The sequence below is a fragment of the Erythranthe guttata genome, chromosome 8 (genome assembly GCF_056151865.1).
Source record: "Erythranthe guttata isolate IM_541 chromosome 8, IM_541, whole genome shotgun sequence".
Classification (NCBI taxonomy): Eukaryota; Viridiplantae; Streptophyta; class Magnoliopsida; order Lamiales; family Phrymaceae; genus Erythranthe; species Erythranthe guttata.
The window spans coordinates 6,951,500-6,967,001 of NC_142540.1; the positions used below are offsets into that span (position 1 = coordinate 6,951,500).

General features: G+C 41.8%; 1 protein-coding gene and 1 pseudogene across 1 annotated transcript; both read left to right on the forward strand.

Moving 5' to 3' along the window:
• The first annotated feature begins 159 nt into the window (after positions 1-159).
• Positions 160-600, forward strand: LOC148768413 (cytochrome P450 CYP82D47 pseudogene; annotated as a pseudogene).
• A 12,716-nt stretch (positions 601-13,316) lies between these two features.
• On the forward strand, positions 13,317-15,502 carry LOC105973202 (flavonoid-6-hydroxylase). Its single transcript, XM_012998220.2, has 2 exons — positions 13,317-14,283; positions 14,752-15,502. Exons 1-2 carry the CDS (start codon positions 13,342-13,344, stop codon positions 15,376-15,378), a joined length of 1,569 nt encoding a protein of 522 aa, XP_012853674.2. The 5' UTR covers positions 13,317-13,341; the 3' UTR covers positions 15,379-15,502.

The following is a 15,502-nucleotide window of genomic DNA, read 5'->3' on the forward strand; positions in this document are numbered from 1 at the left end:
GATAAACACGGACCCATTTTCACCATCCGTCTAGGGCTCCGCCGCACAGTGGTGGTGAGCAGCCCGGAGTTGGCCAAAAAGCTGTTCACCGCCTGCGACGCCGCCGTGTCTGGCCGTCCGCGATAAAGGGCCGCCAAACACCTGGGCTACAACTTCGCCATGTTCGCCTTCTGCCCCTACGGTGCCTACTGGCGCGTGATCCGCAAAATTGTCGCCGCCGAGCTTCTCTCAAACCGTAGAGTAGATCTTCTCAGACACGCGCGCGTGTCGGAAATTCAAAGCTCCATTAATGAACTTTACAAGCTATGGGAGGAGAAGGAGGAATCATCGGTGGAGATGAAGCAGTGGTTTAGCAATTTGAATTTGAATGTGGTACTCAGGATGGTGGCCGGGAAGAGATATTACGACGGTGGAGGAGGAGGAGTGGAGACGAGGCGGTGCATGGCGGTGATGAGGGACTTCTTTGACTTGGCGGGGATGTTTGTGGCGGCTGATGCTTTGCCTTATCTTGGGTGGATGGATTTAGGTGGGCATGAGAAGAGAATGAATGAGACTGCTAAAGAATTGGACGGAATCGTTGGAGGCTGGTTGGCGGCATGAGCACCGGAATAAAAAGGAATATTACGGCGAGGATGATGATGATGATTGGGATTTCATGGATGTGATGTTGTCAGTGTACAAACTGTTGGGTTTCGGGCACGCATACGCAGCGGAAAACAAAAATTTTACGTGATTTAAACGACTTTAAAGCACACAAGTACATGCCCGACAAATTAAATCAATTAATTGCGTACCTTTGCGCTTCCAGCGAAATTAAAAAACAACATACATGCTAATAAATTTAACCGAATTTAAATCAATTAACATGCTCGCAATTTAAACCAAATAACATGCTCGCAACGATTTAATCGATTACACATAATCACATAAAATCATACAAACACAAGCATGAAATCATAGTTTAAATTAAACCCTAAAACGAAACTAGGGTTTCGAGTATTTACCTCTTGACGCGTGAGGTAGGAGCGAACGATTCGTCGTGATTACTACGGAAACCAATCCGTAGAATCGGGGCAGCAATGGAGCAGCAGCAGCGGCGGTGTGGCAGCTCACGGCGGCGCGTGTACAGCACGCGCGGTTTGTGCGAGGCGGCGCGTGGGGCAGCGTGCGGCTTCGGCTCGTGCGTTGCTCCTCGATTCTTCGATCTACGGTCTTCCTCCTCTCGGATTTCACCTCGTATACTTCGATCTACTAAATCGTGGCACTAGACACGAAGTAGTTAGAATAAAACGGAAAGAAAATAAAGGAGAAAGAATACCGAACAAAAGCCGGCCGAGGAACGGCCGTTTCCGGCGACGGAGCGGCGGTGGTGGCGCGGTGGTGGCCGCGCGGAAGAGAGGGCGAGAGAGAGAGGGTGGCCGATTAGGGTTAGGGTTTTTTGTGTGTGTGTGCTAGGGTTATAAATCATGTATTTATAGTCCCTAGCATGAAACCCTAGCGGGCTTAAGTTGGACTGGGCCCAACAGCTTAAGCTCGTTAGTTTCTTTAATCGCTAGTATCTCTCAATTCAATGATCGAAAAATTGTAACGATTACAATTTCCGAGTCATTATAATTTTCTCGTCATTACGAGTGCCATCTCTTATTTTCCAACTTTCCAAAAGTGGAAACCCTAGTTCAGTGGACTTTCTAAATTTGGAAACTTCCCGATTTAGAAAGTTCACTAACATGTTCGCTTATTCTTTTCCTTTTCTTATTCTCATTCATAATTCCAAATTACGAATGTTGGACTCAATCATATTGACTTCCAATTATGCAAAGATAAACTATTTTATCTCTGACCGTTTATTCAAAGATCTCATGTGCACGAGCAGTGTGACCCTCGATGGTTCAGGTGTAAGCTAGCCGTGGGCCCACAACTCTTTGTGGTCAAAACTCGTCCCCTTCGAGTTACAATTAAGATGAAGCTCGTTTCACCTTAATCACCCAACGAATCAAGATTGGCGTCTAGCAACTACGCGTCATGATTCCCTAGATACAAATGAAGTGCCTGCAAGAACCTTCAGATATAGTTAACGTACAGTACGGTCCCTTCGATTCATATGTCCCGATCGAACTAGAGGCATTGGTTCATCGAGACCTCTTTATATGTTCAATAACGGTGCGATCGTTCTAAGTGTTGTAATCCTTACGTGCATGACTTAAAGAATCGAATTCTCTAATCATCACTTAGTCAGCTCTGGCCAGAGACTTAGAATGATTACAAACTTTCAGAACACACAGGACATCCAAGACTATTCTAGCGATCGAATCCCCGACTACAATGCACAGACCTCCCACTAGATTTCGGACTGCACGAACACTGGCCCTTGGGATGGTCCTCGGTGGAACTCAGGGACAGGTCACGATACAGCTGGTCCTCTAGTGAAGTCACGGTGATGTCTAGGTCATAAGGACTAATGGTGTACAACTATACCATAGATATCTCTACTCGATTATTGGGAACCACTTAGAGATTTCTAGGGTGAGGGAGTTCAGTGAACTCGTCAACTTACGAGCACCCACTTGTGCATGCCGATATCACAATACCGTTTACTGATGAGATGCAGTACACATACACTAAGTGCTAGTCTTAATGGGAAAGGCCGATATCCTCATTAGTGGCGTAACCCTTCGACTAGGAACACGTTTAACAGTTATAATACTTAAGTAAATATCTCACGATCCTAACGATCAATTACTAGTACTTGTAATAACTGTAAGGACTATATCTATGCTTGTGACAAAGGGACAAAGATATAGAATGCCAATGTGTTTTATCATTAATACGAATAAAGGTTCGTTTATTACAATAATAAATACGAAAGACCACAGCCACAAGTTGGCTTGTTGGTCACCTACTCTAACAATCTCCCACTTGACCTAAAGCCAACTACCCATAAACCGCAATCCCATCGACTCTCGATGTTTCTCATGGACCGATCTTGGTAAAGGCTTCGTGAAGGGGTCTGCAACGTTCTCTTCCGAGGTGACTCGTTCTACCTTAACTTCACCTCTATCAATGATCTCTCGGATCACGTGATACTTCCTCAGAATATGCTTCGACTTCTGATGAGATCGCGGCTCCTTAGCTTGCGCCACGGCTCCGGTGTTATCACAGTACAACGGTACTGGATCACTAGCATCAGGAATGACACCCAACTCTTGGATGAATTTCCTTATCCAAGTCCCTTCTTTTGCAGCTTCGGACGCTGCAATGTATTCCGCTTCGGTAGTGGAATCGGCCGTTGTGCTTTGCTTGGAACTTTTCCAACACACGGCACCACCATTAAGCGTGAATATAAATCCAGAATTCGACTTTGAGTCGTCCACGTCCGATTGAAAACTAGAGTCAGTGAAACCCTCTAATTTCAACTCGGCACCCCCATAGACCAAAAATATATCCTTAGTTCTTCGCAAGTACTTGAGGATATCTTTCACGGCTTTCCAGTGAGCCGGGCCGGGGTTAGACTGATATCTGCTTGTGACACTCACAGCATACGCAATATCGGGTCTAGTACATAGCATGCCATACATTATGCTTCCTATGGCAGAAGCATAGGGCGTCCTTTTCATCTCCTCGATTTCACTAGGTGTTTGGGGACACATAGATTTCGAGAGACGAACCCCATGGGACATTGGCAAGAATCCCTTCTTGGATTCTTCCATGCTAAACCGTTTCATAACGGTGTCTATGTACAGGCTTTGGGACAAGCCAAGCATCTTTCTTGCTCTATCTCTATAGATGCGTATTCCCAATACGTAAGATGCTTCTCCCAAATCCTTCATTGAGAAACGTGTGGACAACCATGCTTTCGTTTGCTGTAACATTCCTACGTCATTCCCAATGAGTAGAATGTCATCAACGTAAAGCACTAGAAATATTACTGCCCTCCCACTAACCTTCTTGTATACACAAGGTTCCTCCGGATTCTTCTCAAAATCAAACTCTTTGATAGTTGAGTCGAATCTAATGTTCCAACTACGGGATGCTTGTTTCAATCCATAAATGGATCGCTGGAGCTTGCAAACCTTTTGCTCACTTCCAGAAGATATGAAGCCTTCCGGCTGCGCCATGTAAATTTCTTCCTCAATATCTCCATTAAGGAAGGCGGTCTTCACATCCATTTGCCATATCTCGTAGTCGTACCACGCAGCTATGGCCAGCAAAATCCTAATGGACTTCAGCATCGCGACCGGCGAAAAGGTTTCCTCATAGTCAACACCTTGCCTTTGAGTGTATCCTTTTGCTACCAATCTAGCTTTATAGGTCGACACCTTTCCATCCACTCCAATTTTCTTCTTATAGATCCACTTGCAGCCTATAGGAACAATTCCTTTAGGTGGATCTACCAAGGTCCATACCTTGTTGGAGTACATGGAGTCCATTTCGGATTTCATGGCAGTTAGCCAATGTCCCATGTCCGCATCCGATACGGCCTCATTGTATGTTCTTGGATCTCGTCCAAGATCAACATGATCTTCATCATTTTCGAGGAGGAATAACCTGTCCGGTATTTTCCGAACTCTTTCGGATCTACGTACCGTAGGTTCAGGAGGTATATTAGTGGTTTGTTGTATTGGTTCGATTACTTGTTCTTGCGTTTGAACTTCACTTTGTGGTTCTTGAACTACTTCAAGTTCTATCATGCTGCCCTTTCTATCGGATAGAAATTCCCTTTCCAAAAAGGTGGCATTTCTTGAAACAAACGTCTTTGCTTCTTTGACATAGTAGAACTCGTATCCCATCGAGTCTTCAGGATACCCCACAAAATAGCACAAGTCGGATTTACTATCCAACTTATCTCCCACTAATCGCTTCACATAAGCGGGACAACCCCATATCCTAATATGTTTGTAATTGGGTTTCCGGGAATGCCAAAGTTCATAAGGTGTGGATTTAACTGCTTTGGTGTTAACTCTATTCAGCAAATACGCGGCAGTACGGAGTGCATGACCCCACAAGTATGCCGGTAAGTTTGTGAACCCCATCATTGATCGAACCATATCTAATAAAGTTCGATTCCGACGTTCGGACACTCCATTAAGTTGAGGAGTTCCCGGTGGAGTCCATTGGGACTGTATCCCATTTTCTTTTAGATAGTCAATGAACTCGATGCTCAAGTACTCTCCACCACGATCGGATCGCAGCTTCTTAATACTTCGTCCGAGTTGCTTTTCTACTTCATGTCTAAAATCTTTGAACCTTTCAAATGTTTCAGACTTGTACTTCATCAAGTACACATACCCATACCTAGAATAATCGTCGGTAAAGGTAGCGAAGTAGTTATATCCACCCTTCGCACTAACACTTAGTGGACCACATACGTCTGTATGGATCAAATCCAAAAGACCTTCGGCTCGTTCCATTACCCCTTTGTAGGGTGACTTGGTCATTTTCCCTTTAAGGCAAGATTCACAAGTTTGTAGTGATTTCACGTCCTCCAAAGAGAACAATCCTTCACTAACAAAATCGTTCATCCTTCTTAAAGAGACATGACCTAATCTAGCGTGCCAAAGTTGTGCGGGGTTTTGATCTATCTCCTTACGTTTTGCTGATATAACGTTAATAGGTATTTCACTTGGATTTAGTTCATATAAGTTGTTTAATAGTCGTCCTTTGCAAATTAAGTTCTCATTCTTTTGTATAATGCAAATCGAATTTCCAAAAACAAAAGTAAAACCTTCAATATCTAATACAGGAATAGAAATAAGGTTTCTAATGAGCGACGGAACAAATAAACAATCGTTCAAAACAATAGGAAAACTAGAATCCAAAACATTTAAGTAAATAGTGCCAATGGCTTCAGCAGCAACTCTTGCTCCATTCCCCATCCTTAGGTAGGTCTCACCCGCTCTAAGTCTTCGACTTCTTGTCATTAGCTGCAAATCATTGCACAAATGTGAGCCACAGCCCGTATCCAATACCCAAGAAGAAGAGTTGACAGACAAATTTACGTCAATGAAATACGTACCCTTTTCAGAACCTTTCTGCTTTAGGTAAGCTTTGCAGTTGCGGCGCCAATGTCCTTTCTTTCCACAGTGATGGCAAGCATCATCAACTTGTTTGCTAACCTTTGCTTTGGGGCCCCCACTGCCTTCACCCACTTCGAACTTGCTGTTTGGGAAGGAAACTCTTTCCTTTCTCTTCTTTTGGAAAGAACTCTTCTTTCCAGAAGGAGCAGCAATGAGAACAGACTTCTCTTTCTTAATGGTGGACTCGAAGCTGACCAACATGTTCATTAACTCATCCAAGGGAGGATCTAGTTTGTTCATGTTGAAGTTCACTATGAACGATTCATAGGAACTAGGAAGAGACAACAGGATCAAATCCAACGAGAGCTCGGCCGGGAGGGTGACATCGAGATTCACTAGCTTTTCAAGGAGAGTGATCATTTTGAGACAGTGCTCGTGGACCGAAACCCCTTCGCGCAATCTCGCTGTGATCAACTCCTTTGTAGCAGCGTATCTCGATGCCCTAATATTCTCACTATACATGCTATCGAGATGAGCCTTTATATCGAAAGCATGCAAGTGAGACTCATATTTCCTCGCAAGCGCGGGCTCCATGGCGGCTATCATATAGCACCTAGCATGGGTGTCATCTTTCTTCCAAACTTCATAAGTTTCCTTTTCAGCATCAGTCGCTGTAGCAGGTATAGTGGCGGGAAGTCTCTCGTTCAAAACATAGAGACGCCCCTCAACAGTTAGCACAAGCTTAAGACTACGCAACCAATCTAGGTAATTAGGGCCATTGAGTTTATTGTCGAGGATTGACATTATGGGATTCTTAGACATAATTATCTGAGACATATAGAGAAGAGGATTATTAGAGATTCGCGTTAAATGATTGTTACAATTAAATGTTTGGACTTATGTTATTTAATTGTTCTCCCACTAATTTTATCGAGTTCCACTTCCCTCTAGTAGACAAACGAGAAAACTGATTTTTCTTAATGGGCTTTAGGTCCAATAGACAAATATAACCCGTAGTTAATCTAGCCCGATTATATTTGCCCAAAGGTAGATCACAATCAATCATATCCACAATATGACCCTAAATTAATTTTCCTCACACTTGATAATGACCTAAGTTAATCTCGCGAATATCAAAATCGTCGTGTGTCAAGTCTAACCTACCAATCAAAGATGCTCATAGAACTCGATTATGCCAAACTAATGCAGTCCCTAGTTAATCTAGCCGACCACGTTAATTCAACATAACCCTTTTCTATGGCTACCTTCATCATTATGTCAATTGAATTACAGCTTACTCTACCATAGCACTCCCCGCTAACACGGCTTACTGCACTATAGTAAAGGGCTACACATAATCCAACCGTTGGCAGAAGGAAAGAAATAACTCAACAGATTGGGTTTTTCTTTATAGCTTGAAATGATTCTTAATTAAAAGAATGAGGGGTTTTGATTAAGTGTTTTATCTCATCAGAAGGTTTTGGATTGGTCTATGTGATTCCTACATCTATGTTCTCTAAAGGTATATGGAAAACGCATATTGTCCTAAGAGGAACATACGACCTAATTTCATAATTAATTACATTAATTAATTATCGAGTTTTCAAAATAATTATAGAACCTCAACTAGCATAAGTCATTCAAATAATGTTGAGGTACTACTAATTAAGTTGAACTTATAATCAATATTATATATGTGTTCTATTAATTGAAATCAATTTAACAATTTAAATTAATTAATTAATCTAACACTTATTTACTAAAATAGATGATTGTCGATCCAATTATCTAATTTGGGATTAATTGAAAATAATTTTCCAAAAATTAAAATCAATTTGTTTTAAGTTTAATTTTAGAAATCTGAAATAAAAATTTTTTTATTTTTTTTTTATTTTTTCAGTGGTCCGGTTCGGCCCAACCGGTCTGACCGGTTCGGACCGAATCGGGCCGGTTCTGTCCGGTCCAGCTGACCCAAATCAGTGGGCCGGGTCAGTCGGACCGAGAACCGGTCTGACCGACCCGAATCCACTTGGATTCGGTCAACTAAACCGCACACAACCATCGAACCGGCCGGTTCGGCCGGTTCGATCCGAACATTTAAAAACCGACATTTTAAAAACAATTTCAGATCCGATTTTCAAATTTTAAACAATTTTAAAGCTGGAAAAATTCTAAACAATATTTCAAAAATATTTTAAACTTACGAAAACTCCCAATTACATAATACGACAATCGCTACTTTAATAAATCGAACATGCATATTAAAATGAAACGCAATTAATTGCGCAACGAGCTCTGATACCACTGTTGGGTTTCGGGCACGCATACGCAGCGGAAAACAAAAATTTTACGTGATTTAAACGACTTTAAAGCACACAAGTACATGCCCGACAAATTAAATCAATTAATTGCGTACCTTTGCGCTTCCAGCGAAATTAAAAAACAACATACATGCTAATAAATTTAACCGAATTTAAATCAATTAACATGCTCGCAATTTAAACCAAATAACATGCTCGCAACGATTTAATCGATTACACATAATCACATAAAATCATACAAACACAAGCATGAAATCATAGTTTAAATTAAACCCTAAAACGAAACTAGGGTTTCGAGTATTTACCTCTTGACGCGTGAGGTAGGAGCGAACGATTCGTCGTGATTACTACGGAAACCAATCCGTAGAATCGGGGCAGCAATGGAGCAGCAGCAGCGGCGGTGTGGCAGCTCACGGCGGCGCGTGTACAGCACGCGCGGTTTGTGCGAGGCGGCGCGTGGGGCAGCGTGCGGCTTCGGCTCGTGCGTTGCTCCTCGATTCTTCGATCTACGGTCTTCCTCCTCTCGGATTTCACCTCGTATACTTCGATCTACTAAATCGTGGCACTAGACACGAAGTAGTTAGAATAAAACGGAAAGAAAATAAAGGAGAAAGAATACCGAACAAAAGCCGGCCGAGGAACGGCCGTTTCCGGCGACGGAGCGGCGGTGGTGGCGCGGTGGTGGCCGCGCGGAAGAGAGGGCGAGAGAGAGAGGGTGGCCGATTAGGGTTAGGGTTTTTTGTGTGTGTGTGCTAGGGTTATAAATCATGTATTTATAGTCCCTAGCATGAAACCCTAGCGGGCTTAAGTTGGACTGGGCCCAACAGCTTAAGCTCGTTAGTTTCTTTAATCGCTAGTATCTCTCAATTCAATGATCGAAAAATTGTAACGATTACAATTTCCGAGTCATTATAATTTTCTCGTCATTACGAGTGCCATCTCTTATTTTCCAACTTTCCAAAAGTGGAAACCCTAGTTCAGTGGACTTTCTAAATTTGGAAACTTCCCGATTTAGAAAGTTCACTAACATGTTCGCTTATTCTTTTCCTTTTCTTATTCTCATTCATAATTCCAAATTACGAATGTTGGACTCAATCATATTGACTTCCAATTATGCAAAGATAAACTATTTTATCTCTGACCGTTTATTCAAAGATCTCATGTGCACGAGCAGTGTGACCCTCGATGGTTCAGGTGTAAGCTAGCCGTGGGCCCACAACTCTTTGTGGTCAAAACTCGTCCCCTTCGAGTTACAATTAAGATGAAGCTCGTTTCACCTTAATCACCCAACGAATCAAGATTGGCGTCTAGCAACTACGCGTCATGATTCCCTAGATACAAATGAAGTGCCTGCAAGAACCTTCAGATATAGTTAACGTACAGTACGGTCCCTTCGATTCATATGTCCCGATCGAACTAGAGGCATTGGTTCATCGAGACCTCTTTATATGTTCAATAACGGTGCGATCGTTCTAAGTGTTGTAATCCTTACGTGCATGACTTAAAGAATCGAATTCTCTAATCATCACTTAGTCAGCTCTGGCCAGAGACTTAGAATGATTACAAACTTTCAGAACACACAGGACATCCAAGACTATTCTAGCGATCGAATCCCCGACTACAATGCACAGACCTCCCACTAGATTTCGGACTGCACGAACACTGGCCCTTGGGATGGTCCTCGGTGGAACTCAGGGACAGGTCACGATACAGCTGGTCCTCTAGTGAAGTCACGGTGATGTCTAGGTCATAAGGACTAATGGTGTACAACTATACCATAGATATCTCTACTCGATTATTGAGAACCACTTAGAGATTTCTAGGGTGAGGGAGTTCAGTGAACTCGTCAACTTACGAGCACCCACTTGTGCATGCCGATATCACAATACCGTTTACTGATGAGATGCAGTACACATACACTAAGTGCTAGTCTTAATGGGAAAGGCCGATATCCTCATTAGTGGCGTAACCCTTCGACTAGGAACACGTTTAACAGTTATAATACTTAAGTAAATATCTCACGATCCTAACGATCAATTACTAGTACTTGTAATAACTGTAAGGACTATATCTATGCTTGTGACAAAGGGACAAAGATATAGAATGCCAATGTGTTTTATCATTAATACGAATAAAGGTTCGTTTATTACAATAATAAATACGAAAGACCACAGCCACAAGTTGGCTTGTTGGTCACCTACTCTAACACAAACTGCTAATCTTCAATGTCAGTATGATGATGATCGGAGGTTTCTTGACACTTATACACAGGCCCAAATCTTGGCCAACCCGGGTGTGAAGCAGGTGCATGCACACAGTTGGAATCCTCCTCCTGAGGGAGTGCTCAAGCTCAACTTCGACGCGGCTTTGCCGAACGAGAAGGACTTCTATTCGGTGGCGATAGTTGCACGGGATTCGCGTGGGGTATGCATTTGGTGGGCGGTCCGCAAGTTCAAAGGTAGGCCGACCGTGGAGGATTGCGAGGCTCACGCGGCTTTGACAGCTATCAACCAAACACGACATCACGGATGGCACTCGATCATTTTATAAGGTGACTGCTTACAAGTTATCAAGGTTCTTAAAGCGAGAGAGTCTTCTCTCTCGTCGTTTGGAGTTTTCGTTGAAGCCATTTTACGCATTGCTAGTTCTTTATTATTATGCGATTTTTCTTTTGTTAAACGCAGCGGCAATATGTTGGCCCATGCGCTAGCTACCGGATTTAGTGACTATTGTAATGAGGGTTCTTCTTTACCCATTGAACTGACGCATTTAGTTTAATACATCGTCATTTTATCCTAAAAAAAATAATAGATGAGGGGTTATGACTACTAATACAAAGGGGTTGGATCCATTATAATATTTGTAAAAATATTGAGTAATTTTCACTAATAATCTCTTTAATTAAGAAGATGGTAAATAAATCCATGACAAACTTATTTAATTAAAAAAGGATATTCATTTTTTTTGGAAGTTAATTCACCCATCTAACACTTATTTTTATTAAGAAAACTCTACTATATTATACCAAAATTACTCATAATGCTTTTAAACTCTAATTTAACCTGAATTTAATGATTTAAATCCCTAATTTAATCTCAATTTTACAAATTCACCAATTTGACACATAATCCAATTTTGACCTTGATTTTGACCGTCGCCGATGTTGATAGTCAGTCAGAAGATATCGTTGACCGCCGATTATTTTGTTGTCCAACGTTGAGTTTTATTAGAAATAATATCCTAATTTTTTTTCCAGACAAAGTTTTTTCTTTTTTATGTCATTGACTACCCCATCACACAAGAATAATTACTAAGAGGGTGTTTGTCTAAACTTATAAAATGTTAAAAGAAGTTTATGAGATGTTTAAGAGCTTATAAGCTCTTCCAACGTGTTTGGTAATTTGTAAGAAATATCTGAACTCTTTTAAAATAAGCTACTGGATAGCAATTGCGAAATGAGAGAAGAAATAACAAATAAAGGGAGAAAAAGAAAAGGAAGAAGAGGAGGACATATCTTGGGAGACGTGTGTGAGCCGTGAAGAGGAAGAAGCAGACGGAAGAAGAAAGAAAGAAGCAAGAAGAGAGAGAGAGAGAAGAGTAATAAGAAAAAAAAAAGTATAATTTTTTTTTTATTAAAAAAGCCAAAAAGTGAAGTAAGTTGGAAGAAAATATAATAAACATATAAAGATATTATATTTAAGATATTTAATTAATAAAATAATTAGATAATTTATTTTTTGGACTCCGATTGGACCGGTAACTTGGCCGGATCGATGTTCGGTCTAGTTTTCAAAACATTGGCAACGAGCAAACAAGGTTAACAAAATCAGGGATAGTACAAGAGAGTGGAGAGATAGTGGAGGATATCGAGCATGTGGTATCTAGTTACTTTATAAAGCTTAATTCGAAAAATCGTAGGAATTATATGACTCTTAAATTAGATATATGTAAAGCCTACGATTGAATTGAATGGATTTTCCTTCAAAAAATTCTTTGTCGGCCTGGTATTCCTTCTACTTTTGTTGATCTTATTATGGTTTGCATTACCTCGGTCTCATATGCTTTCCTTTTTAATGGTACACAGTTTGGTTTGGTTCAGCCTTCGAGAGGCCTCCGCCAAGACGACCCACTATCTCCTATCTTTTTATTTGTTGTACAAAAGCTTGTATCGCGAGGGTGTGCATTTTGGCGCCATTAGCACCACCAATTTCCAATTTTTGCTTTGCCGACGACACACTGTTATTCTAATCTTTGCTTGGCCGACGACACACTGTTGTGCTGTGAGGCCTTGGACTCGGGCGTTATCGTGCTCAAGGATATGCTAGACAAGTACGCAAGAATCAACCTCGACAAGTTGACCATGGTGTTTAGTCCGAAAACTCCACCAACTCAGCAGGAATCCACTCATCAAATTCTCAGATTCAAGATTGTGGACCTACATAACAAGTACCTGGGTATGCGAGCCTCATTGGGCCGGACTGAAAATGAGATTTTCGCCTATATTAGGGACAGTATTTGGGCCAAGATGAATGTGTAGGGATCGGAGCAAAACAACCATCTCGGGCTGGCAAATAAATGTTGATTAAATCCGTTCTTCATTCCATTCCCACGTGTATCATGAGTTGCTTCTTGTTGTCAAGTGGTTTTCTCCAAGAGATTGAATCGACAATGAAGCAATATTGGTGGGGCAATCTATTCTATTATGATAGACAGGGACAAAAATCATGATCTTGTTAAGATTTTTTCTTTTTTCTTTTTTTTCCTGATAGATAGAGTTGAAAAATTGCCACTCTGATAATTAATGAAGTTTGAATTTGAACCAATATTCAAGATAAGCAGCCCCCTCCAAGGGGGGCGAGGGCCCCATACGTGAAATCAAACAGAACATCCATCAATAATTAATCATCTCCAATGTATATCAGTATTATAAATATATGTTACTACTTACTAGATATGGAATCACAGCCTGCCAATTATTACAAACAATACTAATTAATTAATTAGTCATGGAATTTATAATCAGCTCTACCACCATCTACGTCATCGCTATATCCTTCATTTTCCTTTTCTACTATTACCGTCTCCGGCTAACCTCTACGAGCAAAGCGCCGCCGGTAGCTGGCGGCGCACGGCCCTTCACTGGCCATCTCCACCTCATGGGAGACGGTGGTGATGGGTCACAGCTCCCCCACATAAAGTTAGCCGCCCTCGCCGATAAACACGGACCCATTTTCACCATCCGTCTAGGGCTCCGCCGTGCAGTGGTGGTGAGCAGCCCGGAGCTGGCCAAAAAGTTGTTCACCGCCTGCGACGCCGCCGTGTCTGGCCGTCCGCAATTAAGGGCCGCCAAACACCTGGGCTACAACTTCGCCATGTTCGCCTTCTGCCCCTACGGTGCCTACTGGCGCGTGATCCGCAAACTTGTCGCCGCCGAGCTTCTCTCGAACCGTAGAGTAGATCTTCTCGGACACGCGCGCTTGTCGGAAATTCAAAGCTCCATTAACGAACTTTACAAGCTCTGGGAGGAGAAGGAGGAATTATCGGTGGAGATGAAGCAGTGGTTTAGCAATTTGAATTTGAATGTGGTACTAAGGATGGTGGCCGGGAAGAGTTATGACTACGGTGGAGGAGGAGGAGCGGAGACGAGGCGGTGCATGGCGGTGATGAGGGACTTCTTCGACTTGGCGGGGATGTTTGTGCCCGCCGATGCTTTGCCTTATCTTGGGTGGATGGATTTAGGTGGGCATGAGAAGAGAATGAAGGAGACTGCTAAAGAATTCGACGGAATCGTTGGAGGCTGGTTGGCGGAGCATGAGCACCGGAAAAAAAAGGAATATTCCGGCGAGGATGATGATCGGGATTTCATGGATGTGATGCTGTCAGTTGTACAAACTGCTAATCTTCAATGTCAATATGATGCTGATACCATCATCAAAGCTACATGCACGGTATAATTAAAATTAATACATATGCTTATTTAATTACTGATTAGTGAACTCATTTAGTTTTAATAATTGTAATCCTTCCAAAAACAAAAAACACTATAGGCTCCATTAATAATATATATCTTAAGAGATTGAAGATTTTGTAGTCGAAATTTCATCAATTTATTTTTAAAATATGATCAAATTAGTAATATCATGAATGCATGAACTTATAGCATAGCAAAGTCCTTCTTTTTCCCCCCTTTTTTTTCTTAGAAATTAGATGCTACACCTGGTTATTTACACACATGGTTCTACGTATAATCACATACACCAATGTGTATGTGTGCTTAGTGGGTAGTTATTTAATCAAATATACGGTACAAATTCACCCGGTGTAAATAACCATGTGTAGCATTTAACTTCCCATTTTTTTTAACAAATTAAATGATGTTTATAAATTATAACATGTGATCAACGATTCTTTGTTAGATTTTAATTGGAGGCGGGAGTGACACGACTACAGTCATGTTGGTATGGGTACTCTGCCTCTTATTGAACAATCCTAGTGTCCTAAAAAAGGCTCAACAAGAGATAGACGAGCACGCTGGGAGAGAAAGACGAGTAAACGAATCTGATATTACCAATCTAATCTATCTGCAAGCCATAGTGAAAGAAACGATGAGACTACACCCAGCGGCCCCCTTAGGGGGCGCGCGAGAGTTCACAGAAGACACCACCGTCGGAGGCTACCTTGTTGCAAAAGGCACGTGGTTGATAGTCAACGCATGGAAGTTGCATAGAGATCCACACGTGTGGGGAGACGATGTATTGGAGTTTAGACCGGAGAGGTTTTTGAGTGGGCCCCACGCGAATGTAGACGTTAGAGGCCAAGATTTCGAGTTGATCCCGTTTGGTGCTGGTAGGAGAAGTTGCCCTGGGATAAGTTTCGGCTTGCATATGTTGCATTTAGTGTTGGCTAGTTTGTTGCAGGCGTTCGATCTCTCCACGGTGTCAAATGAAATTGTCGATATGACTGAAAGTGTTGGTTTGACAAATAGCAAAGCCACACCACTTGATGTTCTTGTTGTGCCAAGACTATCTCCCGGTCTTTACTAGGCCATGTATTATCGGTATAACTGGTATTTATCGTCTATGTCGAAAATTTAATTTGTATTTTTTAGAATAATAGTATGTCTTTGAATAACAAGGCTTGACTCGGTGAAAGAAAAGAAGTCTTCGA